At 56.3% G+C, this 27,852-nt stretch overlaps 2 protein-coding genes across 2 annotated transcripts in view; one reads left to right on the top strand and one right to left on the bottom strand.

The window, feature by feature from the left end:
• Positions 1 to 15,177, top strand: part of LOC116941711 (uncharacterized) — a 16,085-nt gene extending 908 nt beyond the window's left edge. Inside the window, exons 2-12 of the mRNA XM_032953053.2 lie at positions 1,674 to 1,897; positions 3,098 to 3,387; positions 3,734 to 4,008; positions 5,004 to 5,212; positions 7,170 to 7,308; positions 8,970 to 9,160; positions 9,920 to 10,020; positions 10,686 to 10,985; positions 11,611 to 11,707; positions 12,255 to 12,465; positions 12,813 to 15,177. Coding sequence (XP_032808944.2) covers positions 1,674 to 1,897; positions 3,098 to 3,387; positions 3,734 to 4,008; positions 5,004 to 5,212; positions 7,170 to 7,308; positions 8,970 to 9,160; positions 9,920 to 10,020; positions 10,686 to 10,985; positions 11,611 to 11,707; positions 12,255 to 12,465; positions 12,813 to 13,213 — 2,438 coding nt within the window. The 3' untranslated portion in view covers positions 13,214 to 15,177. The remainder of the gene's footprint in view (positions 1 to 1,673; positions 1,898 to 3,097; positions 3,388 to 3,733; positions 4,009 to 5,003; positions 5,213 to 7,169; positions 7,309 to 8,969; positions 9,161 to 9,919; positions 10,021 to 10,685; positions 10,986 to 11,610; positions 11,708 to 12,254; positions 12,466 to 12,812) is intronic.
• On the bottom strand, positions 14,384 to 27,852 carry LOC116941784 (tyrosyl-DNA phosphodiesterase 2-like). Its single transcript, XM_032953156.2, has 7 exons — positions 27,245 to 27,852; positions 20,510 to 20,666; positions 19,847 to 19,951; positions 18,659 to 18,756; positions 18,137 to 18,255; positions 16,811 to 16,981; positions 14,384 to 16,458 (listed from the first exon to the last, which is right to left on the bottom strand). Exons 2-7 carry the CDS (start codon positions 20,659 to 20,661, stop codon positions 16,072 to 16,074), a joined length of 1,032 nt encoding a protein of 343 aa, XP_032809047.2. The 5' UTR covers positions 20,662 to 20,666; positions 27,245 to 27,852; the 3' UTR covers positions 14,384 to 16,071.

Genomic DNA, 27,852 nt, shown 5'->3' with positions numbered 1-27,852 from the left:
TGGGGAGACAAAGGCGCTCGGGCGTGGTGCCAGCCATCCACCCCCTCGTGTGAGGTGCCGGCCTTCGTAGGTGCTACACGCTAACAACACTTGCCCCAACAGTCTGATAAGGGTATACGGGGGATCTTTGTCTTTGTTTTTTGCACATTGGATGGCTGAGTGGTTAGAGCGGCTCATAAATTTGGGGACCAGTTCGGCCTTCAAATATTTTCCCCAAGCAAACATCTTTGTTTTTTTGTTGTTGTCCATTTGTGTTCCTCCTGCAGGCGACTTCAATAGCTGCGCGTGACGTTTGTTGGTCTCCTTGACCGATGACGAATGCATGGGGGAGTGGTAGTGCAGTGGCTAGCGCGCTGCGTTACGAACCCGGCGACTCGAGTTCGATTCCTCCTCACGGCCAACGCCAGTGACGATTATCCAAACCTGTCATGGGCCTCCTCTAGGCCGACTCAGCCTCAAATGAGTACCTAATGCGGTGTGTAAACATTGCCGCTCGGGAGACAAAGGCGGTCGGGCGTGATGCTGGCTGCTCACCTCCTCGTGTGCCGTGCCGGCCTTCATAGGTGCTCGCTGACAGCTCTTGCCACAATAGTGTAGTCTGTTAAGGCTATACGGGGGTTCTTTGTCTTTGGATGTATAAAAACATAGTATCTGGTGATGCTGCTGCGTTGTCAACACCGCGGCCTTAAGAAGGACAGATATGTATAATGCGTGACGTTTCGAGCAATGACCCTTCTTCACATGTGCTGCTCCAGTGTGTTTATTTGTTGATCTTTGAAGGGTTTGCCTATTGCTCAATAGCTGCTGTTAGGTAACGACTCACCCATCGCCAGGAAACATTAGCAATGTAATATTTGCAAATGTAATTACCACACAAACACATTTTCACACATTCCCCCACACACGTGCAAAAATATAAACAAAGATCCCCCGTATTGCCTTAACAGACTGTTGGGGCAAGTGCTGTGTTAGCTAGCAGCACCTATGAAGGCCAGAACGGCACACGAGGGGGTGGGTGGCCAGCACCAGTGGCGATGTTTACACACCGCACCAGATACCAGGTACTCATTTAAGGCTGAGTCGATCTAGAGGAGGCCCAGGACCGATTCAGATAATCGTCACTGGTGTATGCCGTGAGCAGGAATCGAACTCGGGTTAGCGCGCTGCGCTTCCCCACACACACGTGCACCCCACACACACACGTGTACACACATGCCCACACACGTGGACCTTCCCCCCCCCCACATACACACACACGTGCACCCCCCCTTCACACACGTGGACACACCTCCCCACACACACACACATCCCTCCCCACACACACGTGCACCCCCACACACACGTGGACACACATCTCCACACACGTGGACACACCTCCCCGCATACACACACACGTGCACCCTCCTTCACACACGTGGACACACCTCCCCACACACATACACATCCCTCCCCACATACATGTGCACCCCCACACACATTTACACACACATCTCCCACCACACACACACACACACGTGTACACATCCCTCCCCACACACACGTGCACCCCCACACACACGTGGACACACATCCCCCCACACGTGGACACACCTCCCCACCCACACACACTTGCACGCACATCCCCCCACACACACATAATTTCTCCCCCCCAACACACACACACGTGCACACAGGCTCGTGCTGGCTGAACGCCCCGCACGTGGTCACGTTTGACGGGCGCGCGATGCTCTTCCACGGAACATGCACCTACACCCTGGTGGCCCCCTGCGTGGGGGGCACCCCCGTTGCCGCGCCCCCCTGGGAGGTGATCGTCTCCCTCGGGGACCCCAACAGCCCCGGGGTCTCCGTGCGCCTCCACAACCTCACCGTGTCACTGGGGCGCGATGGGGCCGCGCAGGTACCGCCATCACTGGACGCTCATCCCACAACTTCCTCCATCCCATCTCCCTCCTCCTCCATCCCATCTCCTTGTCCCACCCCTCCATCCCATCTCCCTCCTCCTCCATCCCATCTCCCTCCTTGTCCCACCCCTCCATCCCATCTCCCTCCTCCTCCATCCCATCTCCCTCCTTGTCCCACCCCTCCATCCCATCTCCCTCCTCCTCCATCCCATCTCCCTCCTTGTCCCACCCCTCCATCCCATCTCCCTCCTCCTCCATCCCATCTCCCTCCTTGTCCCACCCCTCCATCCCATCTCCCTCCTCCTCCATCCCATCTCCCTCCTTGTCCCACTCCTCCATCCCATCTCCCTCCTCCCTCTCCTCCTCCATCCCATCTCCATCCTCTTCCCACTTCTGCATCCCATCTCCCCCCTCCTCATTCCCAACTCTCAATTGCCCTCCTCTCCCTCCTCATCCCATGCTGCTAAACTCTGGAACTCATCAGAATGATCGGACCTGGTCGATTTGAAAACGCAAAACATTACTCAATGACATAAATGCATGCGATTATTGGCGTAAGGCACTACTACCACTAGCAGGGACGTCCATGGGGTGGGGGGGGGGTGTAGGGCCCGGGACAACTCACACCGTGTGGGCTCCCCTAGGCTCCCCAAAGCGCGGGGCCCGGGGCTGTCGCCCCGATTATCCATAGCCCAGGGACAGCTCTGACCGATGGAGTACAACGTGAGTCCATCCGTAATAACAATGCTATATGAATGCACCCTTATGGCCGTACGCTCCGATGATGGCAATAGGCGAGATATCGCGGAACGGCTTCGACTTACATTGAGCACTGCCTCAGGTATATTAATTAAATCGTCGACGTTTCGGGCAACTGCCCTCCTTAAACTAAACAATTTTTTTTATCTTACCAGGTAAGGCCCACTGGGCGATGTAGCTCTTTCTTAGAAGCGACCTGGCCACAAATGATAGCTCAACGACGTGGCTTATCATCGCGTGTAAATTCATAGCAGCCAAATACTCTGAACGCGTGACGTTGATTCTAAATGCTGAGTGAAAAACCGGAGGACCCGGATAAAAATCCACGCCACGACGGGGAAAGAGACAAGCAGGTGTCAGGGTCGAGATCGAACCCACGACCTCCTGCATACCAGGCGAGGTAGTTAACATCCCGCCACACGTGGTCGAGCGTGCAGGTGGACGGTGTTCGCGTGTCGCTACCGGCCCGCCCCTCCCCGCGGGTCTGGCTTCGGGCGAGCGGCTCCTTCGTGCTGATGGGCCTGGCCGAGGCGGGGCTGTGGGTGCGCTGGGACGGGGGGCGCTCCGTGTGGCTGTCGCTCGACCCCACCGTGGCCGGGACCGTGTGCGGCCTCTGCGGCGACTTCAACGGGGACCCCAGGGACGACGCGGCGGGGCCCGACGGGGTGCCGAGGAACTCGAGCGCCGACGTCGGCAACAGCTGGAAGCGCGCGGCGCGACCCGCCGGGTGAGCGTCGCGGGGAGCGGCGCGCGCAACGCTCGGAGTGCGCCGCGCCGCTCTACGCAACCGGCGACCCCGGTTCGATTCCCTGCTCGCGGTCACCAACACCCGTGACGATTATCGGAACCGGTCCTAGGCCTCCAATTTTCGGGGTCTCCTATCAGAGGTGGGGGGGACTGCGGTGGGGGGGGGGTATGGTTTATGTACCAAAAAAAACGACGTTGGTGATGCTGCTGCGTTAGTAGCGGTGCACAAGCACAGCAAACAACGCAGACTCGACCCACCCCGCTGACGCCCCGTGTGACCCCCGTGTGACCTCGCGTGACGCCCCGTGTGACCCCCGTGTGCTTAGGTGCTCCGATGACGATGGCTGGGCGCCGCAGCCGAGCGCCGTGCTGCAGAGCGAGGCGGCGCGTCTGTGCGCGCCCCTGGTGGCCACCGGCGGGGACCTGTCCCCCTGCCACTCCGCGGTGGACCCCGAGGCGCCGCACGCCGCCTGCGTGTGGGACGTGGCCGTGTCCGGCCTTACCCAGGCCACGCTCTGCCGGGCCCTGGCCAACTACCACGACTCGTGCGCGCGAGCCGGGGGCACCCCCAGCACGGCGTGGAGGGGACCCGCGGGATGCCGTGAGGACCCCCACCCCCCCCCCCCTGCCCACTTCATCATCATGGTCATTATCATCGTTATGATCGCAATTATGATCATGATCATCATTATCGCAATTTTGATCATTGTCGTCATCGTCGTCGTCGTCATCATGGTCATTATCATTATTATGGTCGTAATTATCAACGTCGTCATCGTGGTCATCATCATCACCTTCTACAACCAATTATCGCCATCATCATCATTATTCTTGTCATTGTCTTCATCATCATCCCCAATATGCTCTTCCGTCTCTTTCTCCCCCTACCCTTCATCTCCCCGCTGTGTCCTCTCTCTCTCTCTCACCTTGCTGTTGTTGCCAGCTGCCCCAGTGGGTGCATGTTGATGAACCTGCTGCTGCTAGTGTGTCATGCTGATAACTATAATGCTGCTGCTGATGATACATCTGTTGCTGCTGCATATGGTAGCCGGGATTTAATGTTAGCCGAGTCTATCCGGGTACACAACCCGGAAAATACGTACTCACCCGGCACACCACATCCAGTATAATAACCATACCACTCTCGCCATGTCTGCGACTACGAGTCACTAAACTACTCCTGTTTACCAACCACACAGAAAATATTCAGTGAAAATGAAATCCCTGATACCGTTGCCACTGCTGTTGAACTTCGTTTGCACCATACATAGCCAACGGTGATAATTGGAGGTGCTGATGATGACGTGCTTGTGTACGGGGTGTGTTCCGCTCAAGGCCGCCAACACCGGTGACGATTATTTGAACCGGTCTTGGGGTCTCCCCTAGGTCGACTCAGCCTCAAATGAGTACCCGGCGCGGTGTGTAAACATCGCCACTCGAGAGACAAAGGCGGCCGGCCATGGTGCCCTCTCGCGTGGCATACCGGGTTTCATAGGCGCTACTCGCAAGCAGCACTTGGCCACAAAAAGTCCGCCGAGGTTCCACCTGGGACATCTTAAATCTTCGGTGCGTTGCGTGCGGTGCGTTTTGACCCAGCGGCCCCTCTATGCCCCGAGCGAGCCTCGTACCAGTCCTGCCTGAGGTCGTGCTCCTCCACGTGCTGGCAGCCCCAGGAGGAGGCGGTGCCGGGCTGCTCTGAGCCGTGCGTGGAGGGTTGCGAGTGCCCCCAGGGCTACGCGCTGCAGGACGGCGCCTGCCAGGCCCTCTACACGTGCGGCTGCGTGTGGCAGGGCTTCTACCACGCGGTACGACGGGCATTTATTTCTCCACCTCGTCTTTTATTGACATTTTATAAAACGACTGCTTCACTCGCGGCGCTCGACACAGCGTACACTGTACGGTGTGTACACAAAGTAGAATGATTTCGGTGGCAGGGGCGTGCCACACGGGTTGAGGAATGATTGACCGCCGCGAACGGGTAGGGAGAGGGACGGGGAAGGAGTGGAGGGGCGAGGGAAGAGGAGGGGAATGGGCGGTGGAGAAGAGGTGATCTTGACCGTATTGACCCAGGAGAGTCGTGCTGCTGAGTCGCAGGACTCACTGTCAGGAGGGTCCTGCCGTAGCTGCTGCTACACCGAGGGGTTTATTTGTAAGATGTTTTCATACCTGTCAACCCCTTATCAGTGGCTATCTTATTACAGACCAATTCAGGCCTTATTAGTCACCCTGTGCCCTTATAAATCTCAACGTTCATCCTACAAAGTCCCATCACAAGGGAGAAACACAAACAAATACAAAAAATGTGCCCGTATTGAAACGGCTGTACTCCGCATGGACCTGAAAACTCAATTTCCCTGTACAAGATTACGGGTAAACCGTATGGGGTGACAGCTCTGTGCTTTCCGCTCGATTATCGAAGAGTCGTGTTTGTTGTTCACGTGGGGAGGAGGGAACCGGAGCAATCTGGAGCGGTGGTGACACGTGTGGTGGTTGTGGTCGGTGGTGACACGTGTGGTGGTTGTGGTCAGTGGTGACACGTGTGGTGGTGGTCGGTGGTGACACGTGTGGCGGTGGTGGTCGGTGGTGACACGTGTGGTGGTTGTGGTCGGTGGTGACACGTGTGGCGGTGGTGGTCAGTGGTGACACGTGTGGTGTTTGTGGTCGGTGGTGACACGTGTGGTGGTTGTGGTCGGTCGTGACACGTGTGGTGGTTGTGGTCGGTGGTGACACGTGTGGTGGTGGTGGTACAGGTGGACACGTGGTGGTGGTGTTGACACGTGTGGTGGTGGTGCAGGTGGACACGTGGTGGTGGTGTTGACACGTGTAGTGGTGGTGCAGGTGGACACGTGGTGGTGGTGTTGACACGTGAGGTGGTGGTGCAGGTGGACACGTGGTGGTGGTGTTGACACGTGTGGTGGTGGTGCAGGTGGACACGTGGTGGTGGTGTTGACACGTGTGGTGGTGGTGGTGGTGCAGGTGGACACGTGGTGGTGGTGTTGACACGTGTGGTGGTGGTGGTGCAGGTGGACACGTGGTGGTGGTGTTGACACGTGTGGTGGTGGTGCAGGTGGACACGTGGTGGTGGTTGTGGTCGGTGGTGACACGTGTGGTGGTTGTGGTCAGTGGTGACACGTGTGGTGGTGGTCGGTGGTGACACGTGTGGCGGTGGTGGTCGGTGGTGACACGTGTGGTGGTTGTGGTCGGTGGTGACACGTGTGGCGGTGGTGGTCAGTGGTGACACGTGTGGTGTTTGTGGTCGGTGGTGACACGTGTGGTGGTTGTGGTCGGTCGTGACACGTGTGGTGGTTGTGGTCGGTGGTGACACGTGTGGTGGTGGTGGTGCAGGTGGACACGTGGTGGTGGTGTTGATACGTGTGGTGGTGGTGCAGGTGGACACGTGGTGGTGGTGTTGACACGTGTGGTGGTGGTGGTGCAGGTGGACACGTGGTGGTGGTGTTGACACGTGTGGTGGTGGTGCAGGTGGACACGTGGTGGTGGTGTTGACACGTGTGGTGGTGGTGCAGGTGGACACGTGGTGGTGGTGTTGACACGTGTGGTGGTGGTGGTGGTGCAGGTGGACACGTGGTGGTGGTGTTGACACGTGTGGTGGTGGTGGTGCAGGTGGACACGTGGTGGTGGTGTTGACACGTGTGGTGGTGGTGCAGGTGGACACGTGGTGGTGGTGTTGACACGTGTGGTGGTGGTGGTGCAGGTGGACACGTGGTGGTGGTGTTGACACGTGTGGTGGTGGTGGTGGTGCAGGTGGACACGTGGTGGTGGGCCCCCGGCTGTGCACGCCGCGTGGACTGCGTGGGGCGGGGCTTGACGAGGGAATCGGCGGCGCAGTGCGGGGGGGGGGAGGTCTGCGAGGCGCGCGACGGGGCCTACGGCTGCTTTAAAGGTGTCACGCCGCGTCACAGCGTCGCGTCACAACGTCACAGCGCCGCGTCACACCACCGCGTCACAACGTCACACCGCCACGTCACAACGTCACAGCGCCGCGTCACACCACCGCGTCACGTCACAGCGCTGCGTCACACCGCCGCGTCACAACGTCACACCGCTGCGTCACAACGTCACACCGCCACGTTACAACGTCACAGCGCCGCGTCACACCGCCGCGTCACAACGTCACAGCGCCACGTCACACCGCCGCGTCACAACGTCACACCGCTGCGTCACACCGCCACGTCACAACGTCACAGCGCCGCGTCACACCGCTGCGTCACAACGTCACAGCGCCGCGTCACAACGCCGCGCCGCAGCCCGATACAGCACACCTCACTCAACGAGCCATCATACCACGCCACGCCAGAAGGCGCCCCAGCGTGACACAACGCGTCGTGTCCACGTGTCCACGTGTCCGTGTGTCCCTACCTGCGTGTCCCTCTTCTTGTGCCGTCACGTGCCCCTTATTCCCCATAAGACCCCCCCCCCTCCTTCACCCCAAAGACAAAGATCCCCCGTATAGGCTGAACAGACTTTTGGGGAAAGCGCTTTTAGCAAGTAACACTTATGAAGGCCGGCACGGCACACGAGGGGGTGAATGGCCAACACCGTCTTTGTGTCCTCAGTTCTGATGTTTACACATCGCACCAACTACTAATTTGAGGCTGAGTCGACCTAGGGGAGGCCCAGCACCGGTTCAGATGATCGTCACCGGTGTTGGCCGTGAGCCGGAATCGTCACGTGGTTCGTAGCGCAGCGTAGCGCTAACCGCTACGCCGCCGCTCCCCATACATTCAGAACCAATCACGGAGCTCAACAGAAGTCGCGTGCAGCTATTGAAGTCGCCCGGAGGACGACGGCGATTGCCCAGGATCCGTCCAGAAAATCGCCGCTCTAGAACCACGACGCTGTCGTCTCACTCAACGTTGAACCTCTGTCGCGCCGTGCGTAGCCAACCGTACTCGACATGAACCAAACCCGGGGCCGTCGGGTTTCGTAGCGCAGCGGCACTAACCTTTACCCCCACCCCTACCCCCACCTCCACCCCCACGCCTACCTCCACCCCTACCTCCACCCCCACCTCCATCCCCACCCCCACACACACCCTCCACACACCCCCCACACACCCCCCAAACACCCCCAAACACCCCCCAAACACCCCCCACACACCCCCCACACACCCCCACACACCCCCCAAACACCCCCCACACACCCCCACACCCCCCACACACCCCCACACCCCCACACCCCCCACACACCCCCCAAACACCCCCCACACACCCCCAAACACCCCCCACACACCCCCCAAACACCCCCCACACACCCCCCACACACCCCCCAAACACCCCCCACACACCCCCCACACACCCCCCACACACCCCCCAAACACCCCCAAACACCCCCACACACCCCCCAAACACCCCCCACACACCCCCCACACACCCCCCACACACCCCCCAAACACCCCCAAACACCCCCCACACACCCCCAAACACCCCCCACACACCCCCCACACACCCCCCACACACCCCCCAAACACCCCCACACACCCCCCACACACCCCCCACACACCCCCACACACCCCAACACACCCCCACACCCCCCCCCCCGCAGGCCGCGTGACGGTGGAGTGCGACGCGGAGGCGATGACCGCGCGCATCCCGCGCGCGCTGTCGCTGGCGGCGCGCGCCTCCGAGCTGCGCCTCTCGCGCGCCACGCCCGGGGAGCCGCTCTGCGCGCTCTCCGAGTCCGCCGACTTCTTCTCCTTCACCATCGCCGTGGGGGACTGCGGCACCCTCGTCAACGTACGCGGGGGAGAGGGGGTGTTGCAATCTTGTAGGCGATGCAATGATCAGGATTGTTTTTGGTTGAGTGAAACTGTAACAATGTTGCCGATGCACAAGCACGTTTGACAAACCAGTGTCGACGCACTCGTCGACAGCGACAACACCGCGCGTGTGTGGTGGCCTTTAAAATAAAATAGTGATATATTTAATGCGACGGTTCGGGCAGTGACCCTTCTCAATGGCACATGCTTGTTTTGGGGGGGGGGGGGGTAGGCCACGAAGTCGTTTTGTGCAAAAACCCCGTGGCACCCCGAATCGACATCGGGCTGGGGTAGCGAACTGGGGCAGCACTTGGCCCCGACAGTCCGTGAATGACTTGCACCGTGTGCGTGGGGAGCGGTGGTGCAGCGGTTAGCGCCCCGCTGCGCTACGAACCTGGCGACACGGGTTCGATTCTCGCTCACCGCCAACACCGGTGACGATTATCTGAACAGGTCCTGGGCCTCCCCTAGGTCGTCTCAGCCTCAAAATGAGTACCTGGTGCGATGTGTAAACATTGTCACTAGGAAGACAAAGGCGGCCGGGCGTGGTGCTGGCCACCCACCCCCTCGCGTGCCGTGGCGGTCTTCATAGGTGCTCGCTAACAACACTTGCCCCTACAGTTTGTTACAGGCTATACACGGGAACTTTGTGTTTGTCTTGTATCTGTGTACATGCGTGTCTGTTGTGTATGTGCGCGCGTGTATATACGTGTGTGTGTGCTTGCGTGGCGTGCAGGAGACGGACTCGGAGATCACGCTGCAGCAGACCATCGTCTACGGGAACCTGTCCAAGAAGGCGGTGATCATCCGCAACCAAGTGGAGACCATCACCGTGATGTGAGTGGCCTGGCGAGCCCCGTGCTCACGAGCCACGTGGTCGTGAGCCACGCGGTCGTTACCCACGTGGTCGTGAGCCACGCGGTCGTTACCCACGTGGTCGTGAGCCACGCGGTCGTTACCCACGTGGTCGTGAGCCACGCGGTCGTTACCCACGTGGTCGTGAGCCACGCGGTCGCTACCCACGTGGTCGTGAGCCACGCGGTCGTTACCCACGTGGTCACGAGCCACGCGGTCGTTACCCACGTGGTCGTGAGCCACGCGGTCGTTACCCACGTGGTCACGAGCCACGCGGTCGTTACCCACGTGGTCGTCAGCCACGCTGTCGTTACCCACGTGGTCGTGAGCCACGCGGTCGTTACCCACGTGGTCGTGAGCCACGCGGTCGTTACCCACGTGGTCACGAGCCACGCGGTCGTTACCCACGTGGTCGTCAGCCACGCTGTCGTTACCCACGTGGTCGTGAGCCACGCGGTCGTTACCCACGCAGTCATGAGCCACGCGGCTGGGAGCCACGCTGCTGCAGTGTCCACCTGCACCACCGGCCGTAAGCGACGCGACCGCGCGCGGTTCGCCGCGCTGTGAACAGTTCGGCCGTGGGTCCTCGGTCGTTGCCGGCGCGTCCGTGACCCCCCCTCTTCCGCCCCGCCCCCCCTCAACCACAGCTGCCGCTACCCAAAGCGCGCGCGCCTCTCGGTGGTGATGACGCCGGACCTCGGCAACCTGACGGCGAGCGAGGAGGGCTTCGGCTCCTTCTCCTTCGCGCTCGACCTCTACCGCGACGCCACCTTCTCCTCCGCCTTCACGGCCGCCGACTTCCCGCTGCTGCCCGCCTACCGCCAGCGCCTCTACCTGGCCGCGTCGGCGCTCACCCCCCTCGACGTGCAGCTGCTGCTGCTCAACCTGTTCGCGACGCCCAGCGCCGACCCCGGCAACGCCGTGCGCCGAGACATCATCGCCAGCGGGTGGGACAAAAATAAAGATCCCTCCCCCCCCCACTTCCCCACCCCTCGTGTAGCCTTTAAGGGGCCGGCCATAAATGACGTCACGCACCTGGGGGGGGGGGGGTGTCAGACATTTGGGACGATGTGTGACGAGGGGGGGGGGGGGTGTTTGATAAATGTGACGTCACATCAAAATGCACAACTTTAAACTTTAAATAAATATAGATAACACGTTCTACTTAGTTAAATAGACTTTTTAATAAATGTTTCTCCTACATCAGAGTGCAGCGCCACATTAAATACGCACTACAATGACAATAGTTTAAAGCGATTTGAAGCATGTTTTATTGTTTCGGGGGGGGGGGGGGTCAGAGCTTTGTGACGTCATATTTGAGGAGGGGTCTGACTTTTTGCGACGCCGTGTGACGAGGAGGGGGGGGGGGTCAAAAATCGTCCAAAATCGCGTGACGTCATTTATGGACGGCCCCTAACAAACTTTTTTGGGGCAAGTGCTGTTAGCGAGCGCCTGTTAGGGGCGGGCACGGCGTCGCCGGAGGGGGTGTGGGGGTCACTGGGTGGCCAGGCCCAGCGCGCGTTAAAGACTTTAAGGGGCACCTTTGTCTTTGTGCGTGTGCTGCTGTGCCAGGTGCGACGTGGACTCGACGCTGCAGACGCACGCCTCGAGCGGCCACACCAAGACGCAAGTCAGCTTCGAGGCCTTCAGCTTCACCGGATACAAGACGGTCAGAGCAGCGACTACCACTGCCCCCTTCACGTCGTCCTATTCACACTGCCCCGTTAACATCGCCCCATTCACACATTCACATCGCCCCATTCACATCGCCCCATTCACGCATTCACATCGCCCCATTCAAACATTCATATCACCCCCACACATTAACATCGCCCCATTCACACATTCACATCGCCCCATTCACACGAACATGACCCCCATTCACACATTCACATCGCCCCATTCACACGAACATGACCCCCATTCACACATTCACGTCGTCCCATTCACCCATTCACATCGCCCCATTCATACGTCCACATCACCCCATTCACACGAACATGACCCCCATTCACACATTCACATCGCCCCATTCACACGAACATGACCCCCATTCACACATTCACATCGCCCCATTCACACGAACATGACCCCCATTCACACATTCACATCGCCCCATTCACACGAACATGACCCCCATTCACACATTCACATCGCCCCATTCACGAGTCGCCCACGTCGCGGCTCTCCCCGCGCCACCGGTGTGTGCACCGCAGGTCTTCGTGCACGCCGACCTGATGCTGTGCCGGCAAGGCGTGGCGGGCACGCGGTGCGAGCGCGGCTGCGTGCCGGTGCCGGGGGGCCGCGTGCGCCGGGCGGCGGCGGCGGCAGCCGAGACGGCGGTGCGCACGGTGACGCGGGGGCCGATCGTCCCGCAGGCGAGGGAGGCGGCGGGCCCCACTACGACCACCGGGCAAACCCTGGACGGTAGGAGGCGTGCGCGTGCCTGGTGTGTGTGCAGGGTGCGTGTGATCTTTGTGTACGCATGTACAGTACGTGTGTGTGTGTGTAGTAGACGTGTAAGGTGATCACGTGTTGCACCGCGTTCAGTAAAGCGTGTCCACATCACCATCACAGTGGATCTTCTAAAGATTGTGCGCTCCCAGAAGGCCACCTGGCCGATGGGATGCATAAAAAACAATGCGGACAGGCAGACATATCAAGGAGGAGATAAATCGCCTGCCTATTTGTTTTGTTAGCCGAGGAGGTTGATTTGCGTGTTGATGGTTGGCTGATTTCTCCACGATAGAGATTCAGATTCTCGTTATCCCCAGGCTCTTCCTCCACCACACCGAGATCCAAATCCTCGTCCACGTCCTCGTCCACGTCCTCCGCCTCCACCACCTCCTCCTCCTACTCCACCACCTCCACCACCACCTCCTCCACCACCTCGGCAACAACCACCAAGAAGTCGTCGTCGCCGTTGTCCACCCCATCTGGGACCCCCGCCACGTCGGGCACCTCCTCTCAGGCCACGTTGGTCCAGGGCACGCCGCCGCCTCCACCGCCGTCGCCGGCGGCGGCCGTGGACACGGCGCGGGTGGTGGGCGCGGTGGTCGGCGCGGTGGCCGCGGGCACCGCGGTCTGCGTGGCGGTGGCCGCGTACCTCATCCACGCCGGCACGTGCCCCGCGTTCGGTCGCCCTCCGACCATCAGCTACGTGCGCGCCTTCTAGCGCAGGGCCTCCACCCCGATCTCCCCTCCTCTCCGCTCCTTCTCCCCTCCCCCCACGCCCCTGCGTCCTCTGCAGGTCGTCGCGCCGTGCCCTTGAAGGGCTGAACCTTGGCCGCGCGGAATCGGTCTCCCCGTCACCGGAAGGTTTGTTTAAAGCAGCCGCGCCCCGGGGAAAAACACGCAAACGTAGGGTCAACGTCAACCAACGTTGGTCCGACGTTCGCGCGTTCGCAGGGTGAGCCCTTCGCGGCCGTCGGGACCCAATGGGGGGCCTCCACGTGTCCCCTGTGTAGACCGGCTCGTGTGGTGGCGAAGGATCTCTATGCTGTGTCTATCAACACGAGCACTTTTACCCCCTGCACTGCAGTGGCCTAAGCGTGGTGGGCATGCGCCCCGCTGCAAGGAATTTAAATTAGCCCCTCGCCCTTGTCCAATCCCCCCTCCACCCCCCCTCCCCTTGGGGTACTGGGTCGGCACGTTGCCTCTCATCGTTGTTAAGTTCTCCAAAAGCACGACCAACTTGCTCTCCTGTCAGCCGTTCGTCCTCTCGATCCAGATCCGCCTTCGATGCCGGCCACGCGGATCGCGAACTCTCCCGCCGAGTGTGCCAGGTCGTGCCAACTCCGACAGCCGTCTGCTCCGCTAGGGTCGTGACCTTACCGTACGCGACCTTTGCTTGTTCCGCGATTGTGAGAAATGTTAACTACCTCACTGGGTATACAGGAGGTCGTGGGTTCGATCCCGACACCTGTATATTTGGAGTTTGCATTTCTCTCTCCCCGTGGCCGCATGTATTTTTTTCCGGGTCCATCCACATTTAGAAACAACGTAACGCGTTTAGAGTATTTGGCTGCTATATATTTCCACGTGATGATAAGCCAATCCGTTGAGTTATCATTTGTGTGGCCATGTTGCTTCTGATAAAAAGAGCTACATAGCTCAGTGGGCCTTACCTGGTAACATTTAAGAATAATTTATTTTTATAGCATCATCATTAGACCTCCTTTGCCAGTACCAAAATGCAAACAAAAAACACACTCTGATAATATATGCATTGTCCTTGAAACTGATTGATTCTTATAATTGAGTTTTAGTTTGGCCCCTGTGTTGCCGCACGGCGTCACCAACAACGCGCCCTCGTGGACACGGACGGAATCTTTTCTCTCCCTGGCAAACCGAACGTCTCTTTTGTTGTTGTTGTTGCATTGCGATTATCGATAACGCCAAAAGAAATGTCTGTTTCACGGCCCACGAATTCGACGGCGTGGGAGCGATGGGGCAGCGGCGGCAGCGGCGGCTGCAGATGCAGCAGCCGCAGCGTCGCTTCTGCACACGAACTCGATGACATCCTCTCCCTGTTGTGCATTATTTAGGTTGTTTTTTATGGGTTGTTGTTCTCACTCGCGATGTTGCACGCTGGTGTGGGACGGGGATGGAACGCAACACGGCCTAGGTGCTGAAGAAGAGCCGTGTGCCCTTAGTTTGTTGTCCTTCCACCCTCCCGCCGTACCTCCGATTAGCAAGGTCGGCCACGTACGGTGCGAAAGAAGTTCGAGACACGCGTACCGTACATAGAGCGGCGATTCCCAAATGTTCCGGGCCCTCCCAGTCGCGCCGTCAACCGTCTGAACGTCGACGCACACCGCTGCGCGGGAATCATGCTGTGGTCCGCGACGAGCGATGGTTATCTGGAAGAGTTCCATTGGGGAGGTGGGCGGGGGTGTTCGAGCATACTTCACCAGGGAGCTCAAGCGGTGAGGGCCGGTGAAGGCTTTTGGCAGGCCGGGCCCGGTTGTGATATCACCGGTGCTGCTGCTGCTAGACTACATACATCAGAGTATAGCCACGACCGGGCGAGGGAATGGCTTCCACGTCTTTTATTTGATTACGGTTTAGAAAAATCGCACGCCCAATTTATGTCACGTTGTCCTTCCAAGTCAAATAAATGTCCTGCTTTCAGCCGTAGCGACCGCGTGCACCTGCTTGGTCTGCACTGTGACACGGGCAATCGTCACCGAGTTTATAATTTATGCATTCTGTATTGTGGGATTCGTTTCAAGCAGCCCTCCACGTGGAGCCAGGTGGAGGTCTCCACATGGAGCCAGGTGGAGCCCTCCACGTGGCACCAGGTGGAGGCCTCCACATGGAGCCAGGTGGAGCCCTCCACGTGGCACCAGGTGGTGCCCTGCACGTGGAGCCAGGTGGAGTCCTCCACATGGAGTCAGGTGGAGGCCTCCACATGGAGCCAGGTGGAGCCCTCCACATGGAGGCCTCCACATGGCGCCAGGTAGAGCCCCCCACATGGAGTTCTCCACATGGAGTCAGGTGGAGGCCTCCACATGGAGCCAGGTGGAGTCCTCCACATGGAGCCAGGTGGAGCCCTCCACATGGAGGCCTCCACATGGAGCCAGGTAGAGCCCCCCACATGGAGTCCTCCACGTGGAGCCAGGTGGAGTCCGCCACTTGGAGCCAGGTGGAGTCCTCCACATGGAGCCAGGTGGAGCCCTCCACATGGAGCCAGGTGGAGTCCTCCACATGGAGCCAGGTGGAGTCCTCCACGTGGAGCCAGGTGGAGTCCGCCACTTGGAGCCAGGTGGAGTCCTCCACATGGAGCCAGGTGGAGCCCTCCACATGGAGCCAGGTGGAGTCCTCCACATGGAGCCAGGTGGAGCCCTCCACATGGAGCCCTCCACATGGAGCCAGGTGGAGCCCTCCACATGGAGCCAGGTGGAGTCCTCCACATGGAGCCAGGTGGAGCCCTCCACATGGAGCCAGGTGGAGCCCTCCACATGGAGTCCTCCACATGGAGCCAGGTGGAGTCGTCCAGATGGAGCCAGGTGAAGGCCTCCACGTGAGCCACTATTCCCCTGAAACGTCCAACGCCTGGAGGGCGTCCGTGGCGTCGAGGCCCGCCTCGTCCCGCTCCGCCCACAACTGAAAGTGCGCCAGCAGCCCCCAGTGGTCGCTGGGGAACTTCCCACACGGCAGCCGCTCGGTGCCCACGAAGCGCAGGGACAGCGGCGCGAACGCGGCCACGGCGGCGGAGCCGGCGGCGGGTGAGGAGGAGCGCCGGGGCTCGACCCGGCGGAAGAGAAGGCGGTCGAAGCGCAGGCGCGGCGTGGCGGGAGGATCGAACTGGTGGTTGTCGTTCAGGGAGAGGTCCCAGGTGTAGCGCGCCTCCTCGGGGCAGCCCAGCTCCTCCCAGACGTCGGCCACGCCACCGGGCAGCCCGCCCATCCGCCGCACCTGGCGCACGCACGGGCGGCCGGATCGGAATCGAGAGGACGAGCGGCTCAAAATCCCGGTGCTCGGCGCGTGAATTTTTCTCCCTCCACGTTTACAATCGACGTCACGCGTTTGAGAGTATTTCGCTGCTCTGCATTTCCACGCGACGATGAGCCACTTCGTCGAGCTCTCGTTTGTGGCCAGGTCCCTTCTGAAAAAGAGATACACAGCTCGGCGGCCCTTGCCCGGTAGAATAAAAAAAATAGTTAAATAGTTCCAGAGCCGGTCGCCCACTGCGGAGACCGACGGGGGCCCTCGACTAGCGTCGCACCACCCCCCACACTTCCCCCCCCCCCACCCCCCACGGACTCGCCTCCTTGTCCCTCAGGTTGGTGTCGCCCCCGAAGATGACGGCGGCGTGGGCGGGCGCCAGCGCCATGCGGCGTAGCACGCGGCGCAGCTGCCGCACGCGCTCCTCGGACTTGGGCCCCATGCTCTCCAGATGCGACGTCAGCAGATACAGCTCCCGGCCCGACACCTCCGCCTGCGCACAAGCGTGGGGCTCCCGTCAGCACACGCGTGCTGTGGCCGTGTGCTGTGGCTGGGTACTCGGTGCTGTGGCTGAGTGCGATGGCTGGATGCTATGGCTGGGTGCTATGGCTGGATGCTTTGGCTGGGTACTCGGTGCTGTGGCTGAGTGCTATGGCCGGGTGCTATGGCTGAGTCCTGTGGCTGGATGCTCGGTGCTGTGGCTGTGTGCTATGGCTGGGTGATCGGTGCTGTGGCTGGGTGCTATGGCTATGGCTGGGTGCTATGGCTGGATGCTATGGCTGGGTGCTCGGTGCTGTGGCCGTGTGCTATGGCTGGGTGCTCGGTGCTGTGGCTGAGTGCTATGGCTGGATGCTATGGCTGGGTGCTTGGTGCTATGGCTGGGTGCTATGGCTGGATGCTCGGTGCTGTGGCTGTGTGCTATGGCTGGGTGCTCGGTGCTGTGGCTGAGTGCTATGGCTGGATGCTATGGCTGGGTGCTCGGTGCTGTGGCTAGGTGTTATGGCTGGGTGCTCGGTGCTGTGGCTGGGTGCTATGGCTGGGTGTTATGGCTGGGTGCTATGACTGGGTGCTATGGCTGGGTGCTATGGCTGGGTGCTATGGCTGGGTGCTCGGTGCTATGGCTGAGTGCTGTGGCTGGGTGCTATGACTGGGTGCTATGGCTGGGTGCTATGGCTGGGTGCTATGGCTGGGTGCTCGGTGCTATGGCTGGGTGCTTGGTGCTGTGGCTCGGTGCTATGGCTGGGTGTTATGGCTGGGTTCTATGACTGGGTGCTATGGCTGGGTGCTGGGTGCTATGGCTGGGTGCTATGGCTGGGTGCTATGGCTGGGTGCTCGGTGCTATGGCTGAGTGCTGTGGCTGGGTGCTATGGCTGGGTGCTATGGCTGAGTGCTGTGGCTGGGTGCTATGGCTGAGTGCTGTGGCTGGGTGCTGTGGCTGGGTGCTCGGTGCTATGGCTGGGTGCTATGGCTGGGTGCTATGGCTGGGTGCTATGGCTGGGTGCTATGGCTGGGTGTTATGGCTGGGTGCTATGGCTGAGTGCTGTGGCTGGGTGCTATGGCTGAGTGCTGTGGCTGGGTGCTGTGGCTGGGTGCTCGGTGCTATGGCTGAGTGCTATGGCTGGGTGCTCGGTGCTATGGCTGCGCTTACTTTGACGGCCAGGAGGTGCCGCATCATCGTGGAAGTGGGGAAGGGGAAGATCTCGTGGGAGATGAACCTCACGCGAGAATTCTTCAGCATCACGGCCGTGAAGTAGCCCTCGGTGTCCCCTGCAGAGATTAAGAGGCGGCCCCATCATCAAGGGTGGCAGTGCGCCACGTAGGGCAACACCCGCGGTGCGATGCGGCCTCTAGGACAGACCACCGAGAGGATTGCCGCTCGTTTCTCAAAGCCTCTCCTCTTCTCTATCGTCCATTCTCTTCCCTCTCCTCGCCCCTCCACCCCTTCCCGTCCCTACCCTGTTGCCTATTCGTAATCCCTAAGCACGCACCCCTTTATCTTTCCCGTCACTCATTCCTCAATACCTTGCAGTACCGCCCCTGCCAACTAAATCATTCCATTCTGTCATCGCTTTGTAAGCTGTCGTCAAGCACATTGAGCGAAGGCGCGCGATCTCTCTCTGTGCATAAGTACACACAATGAGATGAGATTGGGGCTGTGCGAAGGTTTCACCAGGGATGATGGAGTAGTCGCCCTCCTTGGCACACCCGGACAGGTGGATGACGAAGGAAATCACAACCTCTTGCAGAAAAACCACGTCCACGGAGTTCCTGCACGCGCCCCACCACGCGCACCACGGCACGTGCTAGTTGGTACGCGCGCGTGCACAGTTTGTGTGTAAAGGGTGGAGCGGTGGCGCAGTGGTTAGCGCGCCGCGCGACAAACCCGGCGCTGCCCGAGTTCGATTCCCGCTAATGACCGCTAACGCCAGCGAGTGACAATTATCTGAACCGGTCCTGGGTTTCCCCTAGGTCGACTCAGCCTCAAATGAGTGGCTGCTTTCGGCGTGTAAAACATCGCCACCAGGGAGACAGAGGCGGCCGTGGCGTGATGCTATGTAAATCCAAATTGTACTATCACCGTACCGAGACCCGCAAACTCGCAGACAGATGCAATGACTCACAGAGAGTCCTACGAGTGCCTCCCTCCACTCCGCTCTCTCTCTCTGTGACACGAAGGCACCCACTGCGTCCGCTCTCTGTCTCTGTGACACGAAGGCACCCACTGCGTCCGCTCTCTGTCTCTGTAACACGAAGGCACCCAGTCTGTCTCTCTGTGACACGAAGGCACCCACTGCGTCTCTCTGTGACACGAAGGCACCCACTGCGTCTCTCTGTGACACGAAGGCACCCACTGCGTCTCTCTGTAACACGAAGGCACCCACTGCGTCTCTCTGTGACACGAAGGCACCCACTGCGTCTCTCTGTGACACGAAGGCACCCACTGCGTCCGCTCTCTGTCTCTGTGACACGAAGGCACCCACTGCGTCTCTCTGTGACACGAAGGCACCCACTGCGTCTCTCTGTGACACGAAGGCACCCACTGCGTCTCTCTGTAACACGAAGGCACCCACTGCGTCTCTCTGTGACACGAAGGCACCCACTGCGTCTCTCTGTGACACGAAGGCACCCACTGCGTCCGCTCTCTGTCTCTGTGACACGAAGGCACCCAGTCTGTCTCTCTGTGACACGAAGGCACCCACTGCGTCTCTCTGTGACACGAAGGCACCCACTGCGTCTCTCTGTGACACGAAGGCACCCACTGCGTCTCTCTGTGACACGAAGGCACCCACTGCGTCCGCGCAGCGCGCTGCCCTCGCGTTCCTCCCACGTGCGGAACCTGCGCGGCCTCGATGCTCACTTGGAGACGACGTCGTAGACCGCCTGTGCTCGCTCCCTCCACTTGTCCCTCATGAGGCCGTCCACGTTCCAGCAGAGGACCGACAGCGGCCCCTCGTCCACATCGCTGAGCGCACGCAGAGACACAGACCCGGCCCCCGACACAGCGTTTAGCACGCGGGCCTCTGGATGGGAGGCGATGGCCAGCGCTAAACGATGTCAGCTTGTAACAGTAGTCATTGAAACTCGATTCGAAGCTTTCGTGACTGCAGGAATTACTCTTTGGTTCTTTCGGTAAAGTCACGTACAAAATAAAACAAAATAATAATAGAAAACGACGTTTCGGTTGCAACACAAGCAACCATCATCAGGTAGGAATGAATGCTAAAACACAGACACGGGAACAGCACAGGCAGACACACATGCAGAGAAAGACACGCACAAAGGTGTGTGTCCCGCTCAGTGTGTCTTTGTGTCTCTCTCTGCACGTGCGTCTGCCTGTGCTGTTCCCGTGTCTCTGTTTCATCATTCATTCTTACCTGATGATGGTTGCTTGTGTTGCAACCGAAACGTCGTTTTCTATTATTATTTGATTTGATTTTCTACGTGACTTTACCGAAATAACCAAAGAGTAGTCATTCACTTTCGAAGAGAGAGGAAGGCCGGCGGCCGCCACCACCTCTACCTGTCCTTTGAGCTCGAGCTCGAGTTGGACTCCTGGTCCGAGTCAGGGTTCGCCTGTTCCAGCGAGGGCCGCCACGGGTTCACGCTCTCCACGGGCTCCCGAGTCGGGTCACCGCCGCCCGCTCCCTCCTCGTGAACAGGCTGGTCGCCCATGGCTCCTGTACGCCACGGGGTGGCGGGGAGGGGTGGCGGTGGGGTCGGCTCACAGAGTCTGCGTCTCGGCCATCGGGAACAGTCACGCCGTGACATTCACTCTAAGAGTTCAATCGGCGGCAGATGATGTCCGTGACTGCATGGGTATCAAACCTCACCCTGGCCTTGTCAGTGTTGCTATGTCTAAACGACGGAAGAATAATCAGCCGTGATCAATCCACTGCTGGATGACGGCCTTCCGCTAGCCGCCGCCATCCCTCGTGGTCCCGTGGCGTTGGCAAGCTACCCAGCACCTCACGCACGAGTTGACGATTTCTTCTCTCCGCATCGGCAGTGGACGTCGTCGTCGGTGACGGACTGGGACTAAAAATCGTCCCAGACATTTTGAAGACGCACTGGGCCCGAATTTGCCGTGCGATCTCATTGGGCCATTTTGGGGCTTGGTCCATAAAACGAATGGGCCGGTGAGGAAGAATCTTTGGCTCTGCCGAATATGCTGACTGAATGCCAACTGAGAGCGTAAATCAGCAATGAAGTGTACACATTAGAGGTAATACAATATTTGAGTTGAAATACATTTTATTGCGCGGAAGAAGACATTCGGAAGATGTTTCATAATCATTTAATAATGGATAGCGACACTGAATAGGTTGGTCGTAACGAATAGAGAAGACTGGCCACGGTTTATTTGCAATTAATATTTAATGTGCGCTTCTATTAATGTAGTTATTAATACGACTATTTAATGTGCGCTTCTATTAATGTACTTGTTAATATGTATAATGTGCGCTTTTATTAATGTACTCATTAATATGACTATTTAATGTGCGCTTCTATTAATGTACTTGTTAATATGTATAATGTGCGCTTCTATCAATGTACTTATTAATATGACTATTTAATGTGCGCTTCTATTAATGTACTTATTAATATGACTATTTAATGCGCGCTTCTATTAATGTACTTGTTAATATGTATAATGTGCGCTTCTATTAATGTACTTATTAATATGACTATTTAACGTGCGCTTCTATTAATGTACTTATTAATATGACTATTTAATGCGCGCTTCTATTAATGTACTTGTTAATATGTATAATGTGCGCTTCTATGAATGTACTTGTTAATGACTATTTAATGTGTGCTTCTATTAATGTACTTATTAATATGACTAATTAATGTGCGCTTCTATTAATGTACTTGTTAATATGAATATTTAATGTGCGCTTCTATAAATGTACTTATTAATATGAATATTTAATGTGCGCTTCTATTAATGTACTTATTAATATGAATATTTAATGTGCGCTTCTATTAATGTACTTGTTAATATGACTATTTAACGTGTTCTTCTATTAATGTACTTATTAATATGACTATTTAATGTGCGCTTCTATTAATGTACGTATTAATATCACTATTTAATGCGCACTTCTATTAATGTACTTGTTAATATGACTAATGTGCGCTTCTATTAATGTACTTATTAATACGACTACTTAATGTGCGCTTCTATTAATGTACTTATTAATATGACTATTTAACGTGCGCTTCTATTAATGTACTTATTAATATGAATATTTAATGTGCGCTTCTATGAATGTACTTGTTAATATGACTATTTAATGTGTGCTTCTATTAATGTACTTATTAATATGACTAATTAATGTGCGCTTCTATTAATGTACTTGTTAATACGAATATTTAATGTGCGCTTCTATAAATGTACTTATTCATATGAATATTTAATGTGCGCTTCTATTAATGTACTTATTAATATGAATATTTAATGTACGCTTCTATTAATGTACTTGTTAATATGACTATTTAACGTGCGCTTCTATTAATGTACTTATTAATATCACTATTTAATGTGCGCTTCTATTAATGTACTTGTTAATGACTATTTAATGTGCGCTTCTATTAATGTACTTTTTAATATTTAATGTGCGCTTCTATTAATGTAGTTATTTCCCGAGAATATGATTTAAATCCTAGGGAATAATAAATATAAAACGCTCAAGATACATCTTATCCCGGCATTTTATTATTACGTTAAAAAGCTGATTACGTTTATTGCTCCGAGTACGGGAGGACTGTGAGAAGAGAATTGAAATGACAGCTTGCAAAGCAACAGGTTCCCTAGTCGAGTTATTATAAACACTAATGATTGTATTTCTATCCAGGGTCCCCTCGCTTTTATGCGGTAGTAGTGGTAGATACGTTCAAAGAAAAGGGCGCACAAAGCGAAACCGCACGGGGGGACAACTGCCTGCCGAGTAGCGCACACAGCACACACACAGTACACACACAGCACACACACATAACACACAGTACACACACAGCACACACAGTACACACGCACACAGTACACACACAGCACACACACAGTACACATGCACAAAGTACACACACAACACACGGAAACAGTACACACACAGTACACACACACAGTACACACACAGCACACACACATACCACACAGTACACACACAGCACACACAGTACACACGCACACAGTACACACACAGCACACACACAGTACACACACAGCACACACACATAACACACAGTACACACACAGCACACACACAGTACACACGCACACAGTACACACACAGCACACACACAGTACACACGCACACAGTACACACACACACAGTACACATGCACAAAGTACACACACATAACACACGGAAACAGTACACACACAGTACACACACAGTACACACACAGCACACACACATACCACACAGTACACACACAGCACACACACAGTACACACGCACACAGTACACACACAGCACACACACAGTACACACGCACACAGCACACACACAGTACACATGCACAAAGTACACAGAGCACACACACACAGTACACATGCACAAAGTACACACATAACACACGGAAACAATACACACACAGTACACACGCACACAGTACACACACAGCACACACACAGTACACACGCACACAGCATACACACAGTACACATGCACAAAGTACACAGAGCACACACATAGTACACATTCACAAAGTACACACACATAACACACGGAAACAATACACACACAGTACACACGCACACAGTACACACACAGCACACACACAGTACACACACAGCACACACACAGTACACATGCACAAAGTACACACACACATAACACACGGAAACAGTACACACACAGTACACACACAGTACACAACTCTGTAGCTGTGTGGTCGTGTAGTGGGGAGCGCGCTGCGCTACGAACCGCGTGGCCCAAATTCGATTCCCGCTCGCGGCCATAACCAGTGACAATTATCTGAACTGATCCTGGGCCTCCCCTAGGTCGACTCAGCCTCAAATGAGTACCTGGTGCGGTGTGTAAGCATCGCCAAAAAAAACGATAAAGATGGCCGGGCGTGGTGCTGGCCACCCACCCCCTCGTGTACCGTGCCGGTCTTCATAAGTACTGCTCGCTAACAGCACTTGCCCCAACAGTCTGTTGAGGCTATACGGGGGATCTTTGTATTTGTCTACCTGTGTGTGAGACAGCTGCCTGCCGAGTAGCGCACACAGTACAATGTTGTCCCACGTCTGACCACATAGCCGTATGCAGAGTGAATTCAAACCGCATAAAGCGAATTTTGGGTAGAAATTGGTTTGTCGCATTTACAGCGTGAAATCGCACAAACCGAACCCGCATAGTCAGAGGGAAACCTGAAATATATTTCCTTGCACCCCCACAAGTATATTCCATTTATAGTGTCGGCATCACGTTGTCGCGAGATGATAAACTATTTCAAACAGAGGCCATCCGAGAATGCCCTCTGGAGGATGGCATCACGGATTTATTTCTGAAGTCCCTGCAATGTCGCCGTGATCACAATAGGTGGCGCCACCTCCTCACTTGCCCTGCTGTCGAGGCGTTCGGAGCATCACAGTGACACGGGTAAACGTTGACTTCTCAAGAGCTGACAGGCACCAAAATGCGACGTGATAGTGGTTTCGTGCAGTCATTAAGGAGGGGCCGTCCATAAATGACGTCACGCGATTTTGGACGATTTTTGACCCCCCCCCTTCGTCACACGGCGTCACAAAAAGTCAGACCCCCCCTCAAATATGACGTCACAAAGCTCTGCCCCCCCCCCCCCCAAATATAAAACATGCTTCAAATCGCTTTAAACTATTGTCATTGTAGTTCGTATTTAATGTGGCGCTGCACTCTGATGTTGTAGGAGATACTATTGATTAAAAAGTCTATTTAATTAAGTAGAACGTGTTGTCTATATTTATTTATAAAGTTGCGCATTTTGATGTGACGTCACATTTCTCAAACCCCCCCCCCCTCGTCACATATCGTCACAAATGTCTGACCCCCCCCCCCCCCAGGTGCGTGACGTCATTTATGGACGGCCCCTAAGTGACGCATCATCTTCACGTGTCGGTCCCTCCAGATGGAGGTGTTCACAGGTCTCCGCTTCTGCCAGTCCATCCTAAGCAAGGAGAGAGAATGCTGCAGATGGAGGTTGATCCCAGGTCTCCGTTCCTGCTGCTGACCGATCCTCAGCACGTGGAGAGATTCTTACAGATGGGGGGAGGGGGCCCGGTGGGGGGCGAGGGGAGGGGTGGTCTAGGGGGGCGGGGCTGCGATGTGGGGGGGGGGTGATGGGGGCGTGGCGTCTCCCGGCTCCCGGTCCTGTCTCTCCCCCGAGCTACAGCACCGCACTGAGTCGTGTAGATTGAATCTTGACTTGAAGCTGTCGTGACTGCAGGAATTCACATTCTTTGGGTCTTTCGGTAAAGTCACGTAGATAGGTTCAAAGAAAATAACAAAAAATAACATAAAACTACGACGTTTCGATCACAACACAAGCGATCGTCATCAGGAACCTATCTCCGTGACTTTACCGAAAGACCCAAAGAATTATGAAGATTGTGCTACCCCAGTGGTTCTTAACTTTGACTGCAGCCTTGCACCCCCTTTTGATTCTCAATCGTAATAAATATTTGTATAATGTAAATAAACACATCGGGTTTTTTGATGAAACAAAGTAAGTTGTACTTACGTGGCCGTGCTTGATTTGTGTTGTCGATTATTTACCTTCATAACAAAAATCTGGCGGTGTCTCGCACCCCCAGAAAGCGCATCGGGGGGGGGGGGGGTTCTAAATGCACCTCCCCCAGGTTTAAGAAGCCACTGGTCTACGTGAAGTCAACTCAGCCGATTTAAATTCTGTCGCAGCATCTTCAGACCGTTCAACCTCGAAGCACAGCAGCGAATTGTAGCGTAATCTGATTCACAGTTACACAATTGTGTTGTATATGTTATAAGCTGACCCCAGGTCACTTCGGCACTTTCAGATGAAACTCATCCCCGTTGCCTTGCGAGTTCCCACCTGGGTCAAACAAAAATAAAGTTACCTTTTAAGAATGCTTCGTTAACATTACCTTCATTTATTGCTAATTAGACGTTAAATAGTTTAATAGATGATGACATCGCGTCTTGGAACACATGGACAATGCCCTATGAAGACACGTACAGACAGAGATCCCCCGTATAGCCTCTTAACAGTGTTGGGGCAAGTGCTGTTAGCGAGCAGCACTGGGGCACACGAGGTGGGGTGGCCGGAACCACGGCCGGACCGCCTTCGTCTCCTCTAGTAGCGATGTTTACTACACACCGCACCAGGTACTCATTTGAGGCTCAGTCGGCCTAGGGGAGGCCCAGAGACCCGTTCAGATAATCGTCCCCGGTGTTGGCCGTGAGCGGGAATCGAATTCGGTAGCGAGACGCGCTAACCCCACGTAGAGACGCGCACAGACACAACGCACCGCACATCACGGTCGCAATGCTGCCCTGTGGAATTCTCTGCCATCGTCTCTGCTGCTGCTGCTGCTGCTGAGTTGGCAGAGGTGCACAAGCAGTTTAGCACGTCGGCTTTCGCGACCAATGTCATCCGCAAACGCAGGTTGTTTGTGTTGGATCGCGTAAACATAGAGCACGCGCAGCGGCGGCTCAATGACCAAACAACGCCGTCCTCAAAAATAACGCCGCGCGCGCCTGTGTGTGGACTTTAAAGGAAAACATTTAATAGGCGACGTTTCGGCCAATGGCCCTTCTTCATAGCGCATTTGCTGTCAAGAGGGGGCCGTCGCTGTGAAGAAGGGCCATTTCCCGAAACGTCGTCTGTTTTATATTTTCCTTTTAAGGCCACACACAGTGCTGGTATTGACACATTTAATACCAGCACTGAACTTCGTCAGTAGTTCTGCTGTGTTTGTCTCACCTGATGACGGTTGCTTGTGTTGCGATCGAAACGTCGTGATCTATTCATTTTCTATCTACGTGACTTTACCGAAAGAACCAGAGTATGGATTATTGCAGTCACGAAAGCTTCAAATCCAGATGAACCACATTTGTCAATAACACAAGAAACTCACTTCAACGCCTCTCTGGTACTGCTGTTCGTCCCTGGTCGTCTGACGTTTTTTGTTTGTTTCAGCCTCCGTTCCTGTTGTGTTCCGCAAACTGTGCTTTAACAAAAAGATATATAACAACAGGTAATAAAACAAACAGTGACACGTCGAGCTCACCTCGGTCTTAGCCGACGAGCGGTGGCCGAGTTGAACGGGACAAGTTGGGATCGAGTTCCAGGCTCACCACGCACTCCCGAGATCCGCCTCCCGCGGTGGAGCGACTGCGCCCGGCCACCACCTTGCACCCCAAACGGTGCCACCACCACCACCACCACCCCTCGCACAAGCGACCGCGTGACTGATGAGTCGGAACGAGGTGGGGCGTTGGTGGTGGGGGGTGGCGAGCGACTCAATTAACTCATTAACCCTTCACGTGCCGGACGCGCGCCTCCCGATGTTCGACAGTAGCTACAGCTGGGGCTAGCCAAGACGCCCACAGGGCTACCGCGAACACCACCACCTCCAGCACTGCCCGGTGGAGCGAACGAGAAGTGAAAGAGAGACGTGACGTGGGGGGGGGGGCAGTTAGGGGGTCAGCGGGAGGGGGGTCAGTTGGGACGGCTGGTCACGTGAGTGGCCGGCAAGATAGCCGGCTCGGGTTATGGTTAAAGTCACCTGTGCCCAGTCATCGTAGGCCGCTAGTCACGTATCAGCCATTCGGTGCGAATGTCCCTGCGCACGCTCGGCCCACGCGCCGTGACCCCCACCGTGCCAGTCTGCGCGCG

Source organism: Petromyzon marinus, chromosome 12, assembly GCF_048934315.1.
Source record: "Petromyzon marinus isolate PM22_M1 ecotype Great Lakes invasive population chromosome 12, UKy_Petmar_22M1.pri1.0, whole genome shotgun sequence".
NCBI classification, from domain to species: Eukaryota; Metazoa; Chordata; class Hyperoartia; order Petromyzontiformes; family Petromyzontidae; genus Petromyzon; species Petromyzon marinus.
This window is presented reverse-complemented; position numbering and strand designations above follow the sequence as displayed.